At 49.1% G+C, this 14,027-nt stretch overlaps 2 protein-coding genes across 9 annotated transcripts in view; one reads left to right on the top strand and one right to left on the bottom strand.

Annotated features, from left to right (window-relative positions):
- Positions 1–9,389, top strand: part of TP53I11 (tumor protein p53 inducible protein 11) — a 24,553-nt gene extending 15,164 nt beyond the window's left edge. For all 3 annotated transcript variants that reach the window (XM_015631120.3, XM_015631123.3, XM_015631121.3), the window contains 6 exons: positions 1,905–2,261; positions 2,816–2,874; positions 3,449–3,497; positions 3,939–4,035; positions 4,569–4,670; positions 5,597–9,389. In XM_015631120.3, coding sequence (XP_015486606.1) covers positions 2,133–2,261; positions 2,816–2,874; positions 3,449–3,497; positions 3,939–4,035; positions 4,569–4,670; positions 5,597–5,730 — 570 coding nt within the window. In that variant the 5' untranslated portion in view covers positions 1,905–2,132 and the 3' untranslated portion in view covers positions 5,731–9,389. The remainder of the gene's footprint in view (positions 1–1,904; positions 2,262–2,815; positions 2,875–3,448; positions 3,498–3,938; positions 4,036–4,568; positions 4,671–5,596) is intronic.
- TSPAN18 (tetraspanin 18) overlaps positions 9,380–14,027 on the bottom strand; it is a 120,156-nt gene continuing 115,508 nt past the window's right edge. For all 6 annotated transcript variants that reach the window (XM_015631116.2, XM_015631114.3, XM_015631119.3 and 3 more), the window contains 2 exons: positions 13,912–13,995; positions 9,380–12,993 (listed from right to left, as the gene is read on the bottom strand). In XM_015631116.2, coding sequence (XP_015486602.1) covers positions 12,946–12,993; positions 13,912–13,995 — 132 coding nt within the window. In that variant the 3' untranslated portion in view covers positions 9,380–12,945. The remainder of the gene's footprint in view (positions 12,994–13,911; positions 13,996–14,027) is intronic.

The following is a 14,027-nucleotide window of genomic DNA, read 5'->3' as shown; positions in this document are numbered from 1 at the left end:
TGAGGCCAGAGCAGGAGTGTGGGCATCAGACTTTCCCTAGTAAGAAATCAGGAAAGATCCAGAAGTGCCAGGATGGCATGGTCAGCACCCTGAGTCCTGTCAAGACCACCAAGCCTCAGGTCTCTTACCCTGAGGAGTGCCAGTAGGATGCTCCTGCTCAGGCCCTCTGCCAGACTTTTCCCTAACTTTAGAGATGTGGGATGGCCTCAGAGCGAAAGAGAGTAGCAATTCACCACAGAACTGTTTTTTCACAATTGGAATGGTTGGCTTTGATCAGAAAATACTGGGCTAGAAATACCACAGCAACATGTCTTCTCCGGTTTCAGCAGTTCTGGTGGGAAACCACTGAGGATCCAATGTTATAAGTCTGGGTCAGCCAGGAGCAGAAAAAATTGCAAACACTGTAGCTAGTTAAAGAGATCTAGCTTTTCTTTTTGATACATCACTTTGGCTTTAGGGTGGATTCTGTGTGCAAATTATCTAGATTTTAATACACACAGTTTATTGTGACAGTTTAGGTTGGCAATTCCCAGACATGATGAATCTTTCAAACTTTTCAACTGTCAGCTACCATTGAGCTTCCTGCCTTGTGCTCAAAGGTGGGCCTGAGTATACAGCTTCTACCTTCCTCCTGTGTGCTTGTTTTCCACTGTCCCAGTTCTGAAATATTTCCAGACCCTGACTGCTGCATCTGGCTTCGTGCCGCCTTTCCAGGAATCTGGGCTTAGTTATTCAGTGGAATAAGAGCGAAAAGCCCATGACCAAAGAAGCCCTGCTACAATCCAAAAGAAGTACCTCCAGAGCACTGAGTCACTCAACTGGCTCAATGAAAAGCATTTTGCCTGGTCTGCTGAAAGGATCTTATTAAACCCTTGATGATGGGGTTCACCTTTTGCACCATCCCAGCAAGATCTCTTAACTTTGCCTTAAAGAGTTATATAGGGCACTTGCAGACAGGACTGACTGTTCTTGTCTGAACCATCACAGGGAAGGGTTTTCCTTTGGGAGGGAAATCCCTCACAAAGCTCTGGGACTGCATTTGCATGCACAATGCCAAAATAATTGTACTTCATTTTACTACTCTCTGAAGACTTGTGGAATATTCAGGCATCAGCATAAATTCTCCTGGAAATTCTCTCTGGGAAGGCTCGACTGGGGCATGGGGCTGCTGGTGCTTGAGCCCCACACTGCTTGGGCTGGATTAGCTATGATTGGTGCCTGTGGGGAATTTCCGTGAGTCTCTGGAAGAGTGAAGTGCCAAATGGAAAAAAGCGTTCGTGTTCAGCTGAGCCAAGAGGAAATGAAGACAAATTGGAAGAAAAAGCTTTCCAAACTGAGGGTTTCCAGGGTTTTATGATAGTGGGATGAGATAGTGATTAAATGGGACTCAATACCTGTACCTTTAGATGCATGCCAGGGCAGAAGTTATCTTTTTTCAATTCTCGTTGCCTGTATTTACTTATCTCAGATAGTATTTGTAGTTTCTAATTGCCATCATTTCCCAGAAAGCAAAGTGAATGCCTTCAGGGAAAAGCATACCTCTGACTTGTTTTTCAGGGGCTAATATGTTCTGGCACAGCCTGGGGGACTGTAGCATCTGTGGGGAAGGGACACACAAATAAATAATTGACACTTGTTTGGGGTTTGATCTGAAATGGCAGCTGAAGAATGTGATGTATTGCATGGGAAAAGAAAAAAGGCCAAGCATTAGTTAACGATTTTAATTCCCCCGTCTGAGACGCACTTAATTCCCCTAATCTGACAAACAGCAAAGAGGTGCTATTGGGCATTGCCTCATGCTGGGATAGACAAGATTATGGTTTGTAGGTCAAAAGCATTTATAACTAAATGTCCATGCTAAAGCTTCTCTGCTCTGAGTTTTTTCTTTCCCCCCTCCATGGCAGATCCCGGAGACGGCAGGATCGTTCTGAGATGAGCCACCTGTAACTGGGGCCAGGGCTCCCTGCCCCACGAGGATGAGGAGCCATCTGCTGGCCTAACAGAAAGATTTGGTGGCGGTGGTTGTTTTATTTTCCCAAAGGCCGTGAGATTTCATGTGACAGCGGAGCCGCTTCCTGCACCCTCCTTGTGCCACCTCGCAGCCAAGGGCTCGGTGGGGCAGGGCCACCACCATGGCGGCGAAGCAGCCCCCGCCGCTGATGAAGAAGCACAGCCAGACCGACCTGGTGAGCAGGCTGAAGACACGCAAGATCCTGGGCGTCGGCGGGGAGGACGATGACGGCGAGGTCCATCGCTCAAAGGTGAGGGGAGCAGAGAGGGAATCCTGTGTGCAGTAATGACAAAAAAGGGACCTTCTGCTCAGCACACCAGGGTTTGCCCATCCATGTGGTTTGGGGTAGTCACAACCAGGCATTGTGAACAGGAGCGCGTTCACGTGAACATGAACAGCTCTGGGCAGTGTGCACATGGCAGCAGGACAGATACTGTGACAATCTGAAGGTTCTGCAGGAGCCTGTGCTCCATCAGGATGTGACATGCAGGTGATGGGTGTGAGGAGTCAGTTCCCTTCTTCCATAGGTAAGAGGAAACAGGAGTTAGTGTGGACCCTTCCCCAGCTACATGGTGCAGGTGGCTGATCCCAGTCAGGGAGGAGTAGAAGCTGCAGCTCCTGATGGAAATCAAGGCAGGTGTTGGGACCGAAGAGTCAAAGGTGAATCATTTGTCCTCCTCCTTCTTCCTGCCCTCTCAGAGATAAACTTCCATATGGGGTTAGAGATACGATTTTGGTCTGGTGAGTACTGCCTAAAGATTGGGGGAGGATCTGCTTAGCTTGTGTCTTTTATTTGAATTTCAGATTAGCCAAGTACTGGGAAATGAAATCAAGTTTGCAGTCCGGGAACCACTGGGACTCAGGTAAGGTACTGGATCACCTTGAAACTAGGTCATCTGAGACCCTTTGGCTCCAGCATCCCTGCCAGTTCTGGTTTCTGACACCAACGCTGCTGCTGAGCCAGCATCACTGCTTCCGGCAGGGGCTTTTTGCAGGCTGTGGAGCCAGACCAGCTCTGCATTCTTCCCCCATAAATGAGCCTGAGGCGCTCAAGTTCTTGTCTCATTGCACGTGCAGAGAACTACAAGGGCTATGTGGGGCTGGAGGAGCTCCTGTTCTACTGTGTGACAGGGTGGTGTGTCCTGTGGGGACCCTACTCTGCACCATCCTCTTGGCAGGGTCACTTCCCTCCTTTGCTTGGGTAAGGGGGGAGTCTGGCTCTGTCTCATCAGCAAGGCTGGTCTGTGTGTTGAGGCTGGAGCTAGCAGCATGTGGAAAGCAGAGTCCTTCCATAGGAGGTTTCTGGCTGTCTCGCTTCTGCATGGGGGAAGGCTGAAGGCTGATGAAGGAGCAGGCAGCCAGAAATGCTTTGTGAAGCGTGAGTGATAGGGTCACCTCCAAGCTCATGCTGGGTCCTCTGTCTTCCCTCTCATGCAGGGTCTGGCAGCTGGTTTCCGCCGTCATGTTTTCCGGGGTCGCCATCATGGTGAGTGAGGGATGTGGTCCTGACAACAACCAGCTCCTGAACTGCCGAAGGGATGCCCCAGCATGGCCCTTCAGTCCCTGGCATTTGTCTTCCTCCCCTGCCTCCAGCAGCTCCTACTGCTTTCTCCTGCGAGGCCTTTGCCCTCCCTGTGTCTCAGTAATGGGCTTTGCCAACAGTGTCCTTGGCAGATTGTTCCCATCAGCCCAGTCTGTTTTCATTAGCAGGGCCCATAAACCAAGGCATGGCAGCCTTGGCCACAGAAACCAGCCATGCAGCCGATAGCTGACATGGTGATATTTCTGTGCCTCCTTAATTTCCAGTTTCCTTGCCAGTGGCTCCCATCCCCCAAAGGCGTGATGCTGGAGCGCTGTTGCCCAAGAGGACACGTTTTGGTGGCCATGGCCAGTTCAGGTTGCTGAGTTTCTCTCTCGCCTCTGCCAGGCCCTCGCTTTCCCTGACCAGCTCTTTGATGCCATCTTTGAGGAGGAATCGGTGAGCAGCAAGACTCCCATCCGGCTCTATGGAGGAGCCCTCCTCAGTGAGTGCCGTACCGCTGCGCCGGGGCCCTCTGCTGCCCCACAGAGCAAGGACACAGACAGGTGGCCAAAACGGCAGCAGGGGACAAAGTCCGTGTCCAGCCGGACACCTGCAGCTGGAGGGCAGAACATCTGTTAGCAAAGAAATGGCTGAGGGGTATTTTGAAAAGCGTGGCTACTGCTGCTCCTTTCTAGCAGGGACTCGGGCGTGCCGCAGTAGGGTGAGAAGGGCTGTGCGTGCTCTGACTCCCTGGGGCTCACCCCAGCAAAGGGAGCCTGCAGGGGGGCCCGTGAGGGCCGCTAGGCCGCGGCTGGGGCTCCGTGGCAGCGGCAGGGGAGGTGGGGCAGGCGGCGGCATCCCGGAGGGGCCCAGGAGGAGGGGGAGAAGGACAAGGAGGTGCGGGGAGCTGGCAGTGATGGTGTGGGGAGGGAAAGGGCCCCGGCCCGCGTCCTGCAGCGGCACCGCGCGGGGCGGGAGGGAAGCGCGGCCCTGGCCGCTGTCGGGCCCTCGGGCAGCGCCCCGCTATCCCCGCAGGCATCGCGCTCATCATGTGGAACGCCCTGTACACCGCCGAGAAGGCCATCATCCGCTGGAGCCTGCTGGCCGAGGCCTGCTACTTCGCCGTGCAGTTCCTGGGTGAGTGCCCGCGGGCCGGCCAGGACGAGGAAGAGGAGGAGGGTGCGAAGACTGTGCGTGGTGGGAAGCGGGGATCAGCGATGGGCAGGGCAGTAGTGGAGCATGTCCCCTGCCAGCTGCTTGCCTTTTTTCTCCCCCATGGAATAGCCTCTGCCCTGAGCTGCTCCTTGGACATCATCCTCTGGCAATTCATTATTTTTTTCCCCTGAAAATGTCCTGGGCTTTATAGGCAGCACAGGTCATTGCTGGAGCAGGCTGCCTAGATGCAGGGTCTAACAAGAGAAGATTTTGGCAACCTGCACTAAAAAGGTGGATGCTCAGTGTTACCAAAACAGAGCATGACACTTTTGCTTGTTTCTAGGGAGCTTATCTATATTTAACAATGAATGGATTTCTTTTATGTGTGTCTTGGTAGCTCAGTGTGTAGCTGGTTTAGATACGAGTTAGATACATGTTGGTGGCCAGAAAAGAGTGGTGTTCAATAGAGGTGATGTGTGTGGACTGTGCATATTTTGTAGACGCTCCTAAAGTTGAGAAACGTTTATTAGCACTGAAGTGTTCAAGCCACAAAGCAAACTCAGGAGGATGTGACTCCCAGATTAACACCTGAGCATAGTGGAAACTCACATCTGCTTGAGTGACTGTTTCAGGCAGCCTGAATGTGAGGCTGCCTTGAAAGCAGGGTTTCTGTAAGGGAGAGCTCTGGGGCCCATGGCAAGCTTCAAGGCTGTGAAAAGAGGCCAGTGAAGAGGCTCTGCCATGGGTTCACTGTGCATGTGAACAAGCCTGTGCTGAAAGCTCCTGCGCTCGCAAGGCTCAGCAGTTCCTGCCGAAGCTCTGCGTTAGAGGGCAGCAGAAAACAACTATTTGTCTCCTTTTGGTTTTGCATCACCAACCTCTGCCTTGTCTCCTTCCTTCTCCTCCAGTTACCACTGTCTCCCTGGTTGAGAGTAGCCGGATAGCCACAGGTGCTGTGCTCCTCCTGGTCAGCCGAGCCCTCTTCATCCTCGTCAGCGTTTATTATTATTACCAAGTTGGACGTCGTCCCAAGAAAGTCTAATCCCTGGGCTTTTTGTTATGGGAAAGGTGGGAGGGGGGAGTTTGTGTCGGTAATTTTGCATTATAATGATAATTTTTTTGTTGTTTGGTTTTGGTTTTTTTTGGTTTGGTTTTTTTTTTTTTTTGTTAGTCCCTTTTGGTTCTAAAGTAGTTTCCTTCTTTACCGGCATGAATCAGTGTGTAACCCAGTGCTGGTGGCATTGCCAGGTGAAATGGGGACAGCAACATCAGCAGGACCCCCCAGCCCCTCTGCAGGAGGTGAGGAGCAGCAAGGAGGAAGGCTCAGGGAAGTGTGTGGGCCTGGCAGGCTCAGGGAAAAAAGCCAGTTTTCTAGAGGGAACTGGCTGATGGGATCACAGGCTCTGAAACCACTGGAACAAAGCACAAAATAAGGCCAGCATATTGAAACCAAATCCCTGAGGAGACAGGACAGTAAGACAACCACCAAATGACTCAGCTACTCTACTTGGTAAGCCTTGTACCTCCCCTGGTTTACAGCCCCTTCCCCTTTTAGCAAGTACTGACTGTCTAGGTAGCCAAGAGCTGAATTGGTTTAAATTCAGTGCTTGCAAACAGCTCTTCTTTCCTTGCTGCCAGAGTGCATTTTTGTGTAGTTCATAGTTTTGCACAGATGCTGCAGAACTTGGCAGGAGATTCAGCAAAAGAGGAGGGAGAACCATTGCTTGTTCCCTCTGTAGGGACAGCACTGGGAACAGTGGAACAACTTAAATTACAAGATATGAGAAGTGAAGGAAGCTATTTGAAATAGCCCATTGAGCTGTCAAAGACATCCCCTTGTTTGGGGTGTTTCACGAAGTTTCTAGGCTGGGGTCCTGTCCCCATCACCCCAGAGCACTTCCTACAGTTGAAGCTTTACTGATGGTAGTAGCAGTGGTGGGTGTGCAGTAGCTTTATCTGATGCTTTAGTTGAGCAGGGGCTGGAGTGCTGTTGTGGTTAGCACTGGTAAGAGCAGAGGACTGTAACAGTAAGAGCATCTGCACAGATGCTGAGGTCAGTGAGCAGCCTCTAGACACACGGGCTCTGGGAGATGGTGTTCCAACTCTGCTAATATCTGCATCACATCTCTTCTGACCTTGAGAAGAGAGGACCAAAGTTTGTAGCATTAAGATATTTAATATTTAACTGGGATGAAGAACAGCAAGGAGAGGAGCATATGATGGCAGGGACAGACTAAATGTGCTTTAGTACTCACTAGCCAGTTTCTCCAACACCTCCTGGGCTTACAGTGTTGACTGCTCTGCTTCCTAGTGCTTTCCTTGTGGATTGTCCCTGTCCACAGCTTGAGGCAGCATTTTTTATTCTCAATGGGACTAAAGCCAGAAGGTCTGTGTACAGGATATAGACTTGTTACTCATGCACTACTGTTGACTGGATCAAAGCATGCCCTGGAATATAGCTGACATTCCAAAATCCCAGTAGAAAGATTCCTACATAAACAGAGCTGCTTGTGTGAACAACAGTCTCAAGCCACTGGTAAGACTGGGATTTACAGCTATTGCTATTTAATATCTTAGTAGAGTTAGAAGAAGGTAGTGGGTAGTTATTGTATGTCGTGTTAGTGCTTTTGGCATTTAGAAGCAGCTGCATAAGCTTGGGACACTGTGTGCATTGTACTTACTGGCCATGCAAAATGTCTGTCACGTAAGAATATTGGAAATTGTTGAATCAGGAAACATCACAACTGTAACTTAGTTTTTTGCCTAATAAGTAAATCAAATGGAGAGGCAACATCCAACAGCAGGCTAAATTCTGGAGCCTCACAACAATACACGCTTGTCAAGCTGCTTTCAGCATGTCCAAAAATGATACTGAGCAACTAAAACTTTTAATTAAGAGGAGTGTTCCTGTTCAGATGGAAGAATTGGGTTCTAAGAGAGAAACCTTGTGAGGCAAGTAATAATCAAATGCAGGCTGGAGATGATCAGAAATTAGACCAAGTGGTGCAGCATGCAGGAGCTGGAGTATGGCATGCTGTGGCTGTTGCTCTCCCCCTGTGCATCACCTGCATGGGCAGCTGCAATGGCCTCAGTGTGGCACTTTGGCTGTAGTTGTGGGTATAGGTACATGAAACTTGATTCTTTGTGTTTTGGGGCATCATGTGAATGTATACACAGGTTGATGGTTGGTTTTTGGGGGGGGGGTAGGGGTGGGAAATTATGTTTCTAGGACAGACAAGTAAAACCTACCACAGCAAAAGCAATCTTACAGAAGAAGGAAATGGAGGGTCTTCTTCATGCTGCCTCCCATCTGTGTTGGCCACAGGTCCTATGAACTTAGTTATGACTTGGGTCTGATTAGCATACCTTATAATGTCATGCCATAGGTGAGAGACATGTTACTGCTCTATGTGAGAGTAGTACCCCAAAGATTTGTTGATGGTTATATCAGATGGGAGGGTGGGGGAAGCAGTTACAGCTCTCCAGGGTAGCTTCAAAGCTAAATAAGGTGAGATCAGATTTCTCTGGTCCCCTCCCTGGCAAGCAGGTGCCTCAGCAAAACTTGAAACAGTCAGCCACTTCTAGGTTTGCCTGTCAGTGGCTTTTTCTGCTCCAACAATAGAGCAAAGCCTGGGAGAATGGCCACTTAAAAGATTTCATGCTACTTGGTACCTAGTCCTGAAAGCAGAGAGATGAAGTTATTTTATTTTGATGCTTCTTGCTCCATCTTGTTATAAGTGGACCATGTAGAAAATGCAGAGCTCTACATCTCCTCTACAACTAAGCTGTGGTTCCTGACATGTTCCTTCTCAGCAGCAAGGTGCTGGAAGAGATACATTGCCAGGCCCACTAGGGATGGTGAATGCGTAGCAGCAGGTGAGGCCTAGGAGGGAGTTTCTCAGGGTGGCTTGAGGGTGGAGCTCAGGCACAGCAGCTGCAGCACTGCCAGAAACCAACTGCACCTGGCTGTCTTCACTCTGTTGTCAATGGGGAGGAAGGGAGGAGGATGCCAAACCTTTGTACAGAACTGTGTCCCCAAGGATGGAAGTGCTGACATCACAGCTGCAGGTGGCAGTTGAGAACAAAATTTGGGATTAAAAGCCTGAGGTGTCACTTCAGGCTTGGCTACTGATCTGCTGACATAAAACTCCATCTCCACAGGCCTCAGCTTCCTTATCTGTTACATTGTAAGAGAGGCCTAGGACCAATGTCATCTCCCAAGGGAGATTGCAGTGAACTTCCTGCATTTGTACAGTGCTGTGCAGGACTGGGGTTCTGTTCCCCAGAGAATTGTGCTCCAAGCAGGCACAGGCCAGGACTTAAAGCTGACCCCCTTTCTCTGCCAGGGATGAACTCAAACCATTGAATTCACAGAGCCCTCACTTTGGAGGGTGAAGAAAACTCATCATTCACATAAATCCCTTAATCATCTTATTTGCATCTAACCAATATCTGGCAAACTGGAGCTGGTGACACAGGAGAGGCTCTGTCAGTCCTAAGCTGGCCTCTTTTCTGGTCAAGGGTTTTTACTTGGGAGGGTGTGGGTGGCGGGTGGTGGTGCAGGGGAGAATGGGACACTTCAATTTATACCTCATTTTAGCTGCTGTACCTGAGTTTATTTCTCCTCTGGTAAGAAAGTGACTGTACTTAACACCAAGCAAATAGCAAAAATTAAATCTGTTTCACTTCACTGTCACAATATCTTTCTTTTATTTTTGAGGTTTTTTTTAAGAAATGCACACAAAAACCGTGCAGAGAGTGCTTCAGGCTTGTGTTCTGGTTTATATTACCAAAAAAATTTCCTTTCAATATAAAAAAGCATTACATTAGGGAATACAGGATAAATTAGCTCCACTATCTAATAAAAAGAACATCTACATTTTTTTAAAATAGATTTCAAACATTATTTCACACGCAGCCCTTTTCCCAGGCATTTGTGACAGTCATTGGAGCATTAAATAGCAACCAGGAGGCAGGGATGCTGAGAGGAGCTGGGGCTTGCCCAGGCTGCTCTCCACTACTCCCTACAAGGTGCTTGGGCTGTGGTCACAGTGCTACAGCAAAGGAGACAGCAGCTCCTTCTGCTCTCCAGCCTGCCCAGAGTTCTCCAGCCAGCAGTGACTTCAGCTTGAGCCCCTGACCCCAAAATACTCACCAGAGCTTTTAAAAACAAATACAAAAATACAATTGCTTCTCCTGCCTACAGTTCTGAAAACTACTGTACCACAGAGGGGGCAGCCACGAAACCAAGGGACAAAACCAACAAATTTACATGCTTTGCCATACAGTAGGACTCTGCTTTCTGGGCAGAAAGCATAGTTCATTAAATTTCCCCAAGAAAAATTCCTTCTGCATGTTACCAACTGCTACAGATCCTCTCAGACTTGCACATATCTTTACAGCTATCTCCAGCTCTTGTTTGGAATTGCTGCCTGGCCTTTTGAGCTGTGTTCCCAGTGGCACGTGAGCCAGCCTGCAGAGAGGATTTGAAATCTTCACACAGGAAAGAGCAGTGGGGGATCAGAAAAGGTAGAAGAGGAGAAACAGCTGTGCACAGCCCAGAATAACAGATGAAGAAGAGATCCTTTTGAAGATACAGGGACTACCATTAGGGAGAGAAGGAAAGCAAGAAAGCTGAGAACAGACAAAGCAATGAGTACAGAATTAGGAAAGCCAAAGAGAAACAAGCCAGCAGAGATCATACTTCAGGCATGTATATTTAGTACTTTGTGCTCAGGCTGCTTTGGTCGAGTTCCCCCAGCTCTTACTGGGGTTAGGGTTTTTAACTAGGTTTCTTCCCCTATGCCAGTAGTGGCAGACAAAGGCTTTAAGCCTTTTTTTCCCCCTTCAGCCACCCACCATGTACAAATGAGGATATTTGCCAGCCAGGCTCTGACCTGAGAACTCTGCATAATAAACTGAGGGAAAAGGAAGAAACTGGAGTCTGGGGGAGGCGGTTCTGCTTCTTTCGATCACCTCCAGCCAAATTACCAGCTCTGCTGACAGTTTTGTTCCTTCCCTGGGAATTGGTCTCCCAGAACAGTCACTGACACCAGCTCCTGAGGCAGAAGGAGAACAGATAAGCTTGCTTTCTGCTCAGCCCATTCCCTACAAGACTAGTAGATGGAACAGATTTTTCTTATCTTAAGTGCAGCACCTGCAGTCCAGTACAAATACTGCTGGGTTTTGGCTAACAAAACTGTCTTTATTAAACAACAGACCAGAGTTTAATGCTAAAATGCCTCATTACAAGGAGGTCTGGAGGGAAATAGTTCAGAACAGCTTCCCACAAGGTTTAATGCAACATCTGATGCTGCTCAGCAGCCCTGGCCACATATTTTGTTACTGGAATATGCTGACTGCAGCATGGGAGGGCTGCAGCTCTACCTGCCCAGCCCTCTCCTGCCAATGAATAAACTGTTGTTCTCAAATGAAGCTTGGAAAAGCTTCTAATGCCTCCTTCCTGTTCCCTAGTATCCTGGTTCTCCAACCTAGATACTTAGCCATGATCTATGTCTATTGTGGCCCAGGCTTTCTGCTGCTCCCCTTCCTTGCCTGTAGCCTGTGCAGTGCCACTGGGAGAGCTCAAGGGAGGCAGCCCCAGGGGTCTAAGGGAACAGCCAGAGGATGAATGTGCTGCTGCTGCAAAACCTGGGCACAGTTTAATGCTCTGCTCCTTCCTTGCCAGAGATTACAGCTTTCAGAGGAGCTGTCTTGAGCCTATATAAAAGTGCTCCCATAATCTGAGCCTATAAAATCTGTAAAAATACCTAATCTAAACAAGAAACCACAGCCCCTTTTGTCATTCCTCAGGTAAAATAAGTTTGGGGTCAGGGAATAAATGACCGGATGAACAATTAAGGCAACAGGAATTGATGATTCCAGATGAGAGAAACCAGTCACCTGTCCAAGTCAATATCCATGACCATAGGAACAGCAGCTGGAGCAGTTTGGCTGAACACAGGGTATTCTTGGATCCTGCCTGGGGTCTCAGTAGCTCCAGCTTAATCTCTGATCAAGGTCCAGTCCCAGGCATCTTTCTCAAGTTTACTTCCAAATGATTGAGCAGATGACATGTTAGTTAAATACCAAACTATCCCGAGGGAGGAAACACTATCAACTAAAACAATTCTGACTTGATGATTACTTTCATCATGAGCCCATGGGAGAATCTTAAGGGAAATTCTTTGACCAGAAATGATTCCACCAGACTGGTCCAGGAAAATAGCATGGGAGTGGTTGACAAACTTCAGCCTCTTCAATCCAGCACCATGGGTGGACCTCCCCTTAGGGCTGGAAAAGCATGCAGAAACCACTGCAAATATTTATGCTAACAGAGCACCACAAACCATTTTTTTGCAAGTATCAGAGGAAAGGCAAAGGCTGACAAGATTTAAATATTATATCCTCCCCTTCTCAGGAAGGCAGCAGTATCAATGATGCTTGACCAGAGCCATTATTTTTCCCAGGAGATGAGAACACAGCAGGGAACCATTTGGTCTCTTTCACAACAATGAACAATAAATTTTAGTAAAAACAGAAAGGTAGGCACCAAACTCTTGACCCTCAGCCAGCCTTAGCTGGGTCCCATTGCTAAGTTAGATCACACTGCCCCTGCTTGGAGTTCCAGAGAAAAGCCAGCCTCACTGAAGTGCTTGACATTTCTGGTAAGTTTCATGTGACAGGGGCAAAGCTTCCACTGAAGAAGGAGTGTTTTCATCCTGTGGCTGGAAATTAAAGCCAGAATTGCGCAAACGTTGACTACACCTGCTTAGACAAGCCACCACTGCTTCTTTCAAACCCACCTGGACAGTGAAGGCCAACCTGTTGCCTTATGCAGCCCCTGCACGTCTGTTCTTGAGTCCTTTGTTGTCTAAAGCACGACGAAGTGGTGAATGGTAGGCTCAGCCTGGTGTGAGAGGCAGCTGTGCTCATCCTCCCGCACCCCCACCAGCTCCATCCATCTCTAGTGCAATCGGCTGCGCTGCGCTCCTGCTCCACGGTTGCTGCGGGTGGCTCTGGGCAAGGGTCCGGTGTACAGTGTAGTGCACATCACCTCAAAGTTCCAGCCCCTGAAGTACAATCCTTTTGGTCATTCATATATTACAACCCTCTTTTTTTTTCTTTTTATTTTTTTCTCCCTGTCCCATTTTGTTAAAAAAAATAAAGTTTTTTGGGTGTTTTCAGGTTTTGTTTCTTCGGATTTTCCTTCTTTCTTCTGAGCATGTGGGGAACATCGTGGTTCATGGGCCACTTCTTATTGGATCCCTCGAAAGAGACACATAGCAAAGATCATGGCAAACAGCTGGGAAGAGGAGTGGGGAAGAAGAGGGAAAAACCAAAATAGGACCATAAATGTCAGCTGCATCTTCCAGAAGATTGGCAAAGCCCTCCCTGGCTCTGGGACCACCCCCATTGCTTCCTTCTGCCCAGCAGTGATGCAGAGAGAGGACCCTTACCACCCATGGGAAGCTGTGGCAAAACCCTTTCCTCTGCCCCTCGCTCTCCCCCAAAGTGTCAGTGGCTACAGCAGCAGCCTGACTTCATTCCCAAACTGCCCTTGATGTCATGGGGTGCAGGATCCACAGTCCCTGTTCTGTACATCACTGCTACTGCCTGGCACAGGCACAGCACAGCCTTTGTGGGAGGCTGCTGGGCCTCTCTGCCCACATCTCTCTCCTGCAATGCCACAGGGACATCATTTCTGGGCTAAAACCATGTCTGGTGCATGTCTGTTCCTCAGAGACGTCACCAAAGGAGTGGCTACTAATGGCAGGACAATGAAAGTGCTCTGCAACCCCTAGTTTTTGACTCTCTAAACAGAAGGTTTTAAAGCACGTGGCAGGATTTGAACGTGTTAACCAAGTGACAGATTAGCCAGCTTGCTGGGGCACTGTGGCAGTGGGGGCAGTGACTGTGCCCGGCCCCGTGGAGAGCGGGGGGTCCCCAAAGCCCCTGTGGCCAGCGTGGCAACGTGGCAGGGCTCGAGCTCTGTGCAGGCCCAGCACGAGGTGGCACTGCAGGCGTGTGGCATGGCTTATTTCCCTGCCCTTTGATCAAAGGATCAAGGAGCCTCTTTCCAGGCAATTAGAAGCACAAGCTGATATCCTGCTTGCACTTTGCTAGAGCACCTTTCCCTGGCGAGGGGGAGCACCTGCCCGTTTGCCTTGCTGCTGGCATGTTACTGACACTGCTTTTGTTCCCCTCGGACAACAGTAAGTACCTCAATAGCCAACACTCCGATGGCAAGAGCTCCTGCCAGGTACACGTAGGTCTCAAAGGAGTTCAGGATCACGGTGTAGCAGCCCTAGGAAAGACAAAACATGGTGAGCAGCACAT

This window comes from Parus major, chromosome 5 (assembly GCF_001522545.3).
Source record: "Parus major isolate Abel chromosome 5, Parus_major1.1, whole genome shotgun sequence".
In the NCBI taxonomy this organism is placed as follows: Eukaryota; Metazoa; Chordata; class Aves; order Passeriformes; family Paridae; genus Parus; species Parus major.
Note: the sequence above shows the minus strand (reverse complement) of the source record. Positions and strands in the feature narration are given on the sequence as shown.